This window comes from Merops nubicus, unplaced genomic scaffold (genome assembly GCF_000691845.1).
Source record: "Merops nubicus isolate BGI_N331 unplaced genomic scaffold, ASM69184v1 scaffold19903, whole genome shotgun sequence".
Lineage (NCBI taxonomy): Eukaryota > Metazoa > Chordata > Aves > Coraciiformes > Meropidae > Merops > Merops nubicus.
This window is the reverse complement of record NW_008597160.1, coordinates 2,292-5,629: the sequence shown is the minus strand read 5'-3', so window position 1 is coordinate 5,629 and position 3,338 is coordinate 2,292. Positions and strand designations below refer to the sequence as shown.

Below are 3,338 nucleotides of genomic sequence, written 5' to 3'. Positions count from 1 at the left end.
GGAAGGGTTGGACTCAATGAGCTTAAATGTCACTTCCAGCCAGAACAATTCTGTGGCACAACAGTTGTGACATATCAGCACAAACTACTGGTCTTGCCCAGCCAAAACCACTGAGGAATGATGACTTAGAGAGGGCCCTGCTGTCAGTGTTGGAAGAGCTGTCACCTCAAATCCTGCACTCCACAGAGGAGGTCAAGGCTACTGCTGCTGCCTCTTTTCCTTTGTTCTATACTAGTGCCTAGTGGAAAGAGCAGAAATTGGAACTAGGATGCATGTCAAGGAAGGATTTTATGGGTAAACAGTTGAGAAATTCACAGGCCCATGGAAAAGAAACTTCCTAAGTTCAGCTCTTTAATGTGCTGCAATTTACTGTCCCATTTCCTTCCCTTCCTAAGACCAGGGAGGTGAAATAATGAAGCATTTTGCTTCCTCCTCCCAGGGAAGCAAGACAAAGAGGGCAGGGAAAAGAGCATAAGAATCCCAGGAGAGGAAGAAATTTCCCAGTATGGGTAATAGGCAGTATGCTGGGAAGGGTTTTTATTTAATCCTAGTGAAGTTTGTGCTGAGGGGTCACCATCTGCAGCCAGGAACCTGACAACATGGCACTATCTTGATCTAAGTAACTCCCCTTCCACGCTGGCACTTGTGCCTCCAGATGAAGCAATCACAGAAAGTGGTGGCCAATTACATCTGGACTTGTGTTTACAATTGACCTAAAATAGGATCCCCTACTCTCTACACCTCACCAAGGTCCCTGTTCCACACAATTTCACACAGCACCTTCCTAACTGGAGCAGCTTAAACCAGCACACTCCAAAGCTAAGTTGCTGCTCTCTTTATAACACTCTGCAGCCTCCAAAATCTTGGACCTGGTGGGGTGATGAGGCAGATGTGGAGCCAGATGGGGTGATGAGGCAGATGTGGAGCCAGATGCACAAGGTCTAGAGGAGGAGGAGGAGGAGCAGTGAGCACCAGCAAGCTCCATTTACAGACTGCTAAATCTCAGGCATGTGCTTCTCCCACTTGTCCCAGCACTTGTAGCTGGGAGGATTACAGAGCAGATGAGAGGTCAGGGGTAGCTCTCCTCAAACATTCTGTTCTCCAGGCTGGTGCAATCTCATTTCACAATGGAAAAAAAATCAAGGTTCCTCTTACTTACAAGCTACCCACCCAGAGCAGTGGGAGCTGCTGGCACCTTTCAGATGACTCACCACGAGCTCCCCTGTGAGGGACAGGGGCAGATAACAGCAGAGGTGGCTCAGCTGAGAAAACCCTCCTCTGGATGTGGAGCAGCTCAGCTCCAGAAGACCCTTGCACCAGTCTCCTCTGCTGTGTGGAGCAGAGATTATCATCTTTACACATCACCCAGAAAGGATTACACCACTTTTTGAGCACTATGTGTGGAAGGGAGGGTAAGTCACAGCCTCACAGTTCTCCCATGTGCCAACAAGCAGAATCAAACCCAGGATTCCCTGCTCCAAAGGAGCCCACACTCAACCCCCAGACACCCTGTGAACGTCCAGGAAGTTAAATAAGGTGTCTGGCTTTTCCTCTTTACTGCAATACTTTGGGAAAGCACCCTCTGCCTGCAAACCCCCCCTGCAGTTCTGGTAACACTTTGGGCAGGATTTGGAATAAGGGAGCAGCTGGCAGAGCCAGAGAGCTGGCCAGACAAAGTACAAGTAGGGGGGAGTCAATCATTAGCTAGATAGACAGGCCTTGAACCAGATCACTGCAGCAGCTGCTAACGAAGTCATTCCCTCTTGCTCCCAAACGAACTTTGCTCCTGTAATGACTGACAGCTGATGCAGCAATAAGCCAATGAAGTCTATAAAAATCTCCCTGAAGCCTGGGAAGTTCTGTTTGGGGCTCTTCCTCCCTCCCTCCGCCCACGGCTGCTCCCGCTGGCAGCTCCTGCTGTGAAGATGCACTGCTGGAAGGTCACGGCAGTCCTGCTGCTCTGCTCGCTGCTGCTCAGCCAGGTAAAGGGAGAACCAGCTGGAGTGCTCGCTCCAACAGAGCCTGGCAGGGGTTGTGTGAGGATAACGGGCAGGAGGTGGAGGTGGCAGCAGAGCCTCTTCGGGAGGATTCAGTGTAAGCAGAGCCTAGAGAACGCTGGGTTACTCTGAGACCTAACTGAGCAAGTAATTCTGCCCTCCCTCCCCAGCAGGCTAAAGACTATAGTTAATTGTTATACTTCTTTGGGGTTAGGACACAAGCAATTAGACATTAATGCTGTGATCTGAAAACGAGAAAGATTTCGAGTTCCTCGCTTAAAATCGAGACTCTTGGTCTGGGATGGGAGGGGCCGAGCGCTCCCGGCCGCCGCACGCTGACACTCCCGGCTCTGTTCCAGGCACCCGGCGCTTCCCTGCAGCACCAGCAGCACCAGGAGCAGCAGCAGCAGCGGGAGCAGCCCTGGCCCGCCCGCCGCAGGCGCATGACGCCGTTCTGGAGGGGAGTCTCGCTGCGGCCCGTGGGAGCCTCCTGCAGGGACAGCAGCGAGTGCGTGACCATGCTCTGCAGGTAACTGCTCCCGAGCTGGCCTCAGGCAGGGGCCATTCCCACCTCTTCTCACCCAGCCGAGACCTGGAGTTAATTCTGTACACGGAAGATACCAGGAATAGGGATGGGGCAATAGGTTGGGACTTCTTTTGTAAGCAGTGCAAACAGAGCAGAGTCCGTGTGCCCTTGATTAGCAGCCCCAGTCCTCTCCTTGCAGCCCCAAATAACCTGTGCTTTACAAAAGGAACATCGAATTCCAGACAGCTTTTAGGTAATCACTTGGGAGACCTTAAAATTAAGCCCTCTTAAAGCCAAGCTACTCTTCACTTTAAAGCATACATTAATCAAAACAATATCTTACCCTAGATTAATCACTTTAAGGTGATCATTTACATAGTTTAAACGACAGTTAAGCCATCAAAAGCCATTTAAATCTCATGCACACCAGGCATGAACAAAGTGTCCAACCCCATGTAGCTACATTGCTTGGTTAAACTCACTCCTTAGTGACTGAAGGGCAGTTGTGTGGCACCCACAGCAGAAAGCAAACAGAGCCAGGCAGAACACATCCATTGTCTACACAGGTTTTACAGGCATTACCCAGAGTGGAGCAGCTCTCCTACGAGGACAGACTGAGGGAGTTGGGGCTGTTCAGTCTGGAGAAGAGAAGGCTCCGAGGGGACCTTATTGTGGCCTCCCAGTATCTTAGGGGGGCTACAAGAAAGCTGGGGAGGGACTTTTTAGGATCTCAAGTAACAACAGGACTAGGGGGAATGTGGCAGAGCTGGCAGTGGGCAGATTCAGGCTGGATGTGAGGAAGAAGTTCTTCCCCA

General features: G+C 51.0%; 1 protein-coding gene across 1 annotated transcript in view; it reads left to right on the top strand.

Moving 5' to 3' along the window:
• The first annotated feature begins 1,925 nt into the window (after positions 1 to 1,925).
• Positions 1,926 to 3,338, top strand: part of LEAP2 (liver expressed antimicrobial peptide 2) — a 1,831-nt gene continuing 418 nt past the window's right edge. The window contains exons 1-2 of the mRNA XM_008936631.1: positions 1,926 to 1,982; positions 2,357 to 2,526. Of these exons, the coding sequence (XP_008934879.1) occupies positions 1,926 to 1,982; positions 2,357 to 2,526 (227 nt within the window). The remainder of the gene's footprint in view (positions 1,983 to 2,356; positions 2,527 to 3,338) is intronic.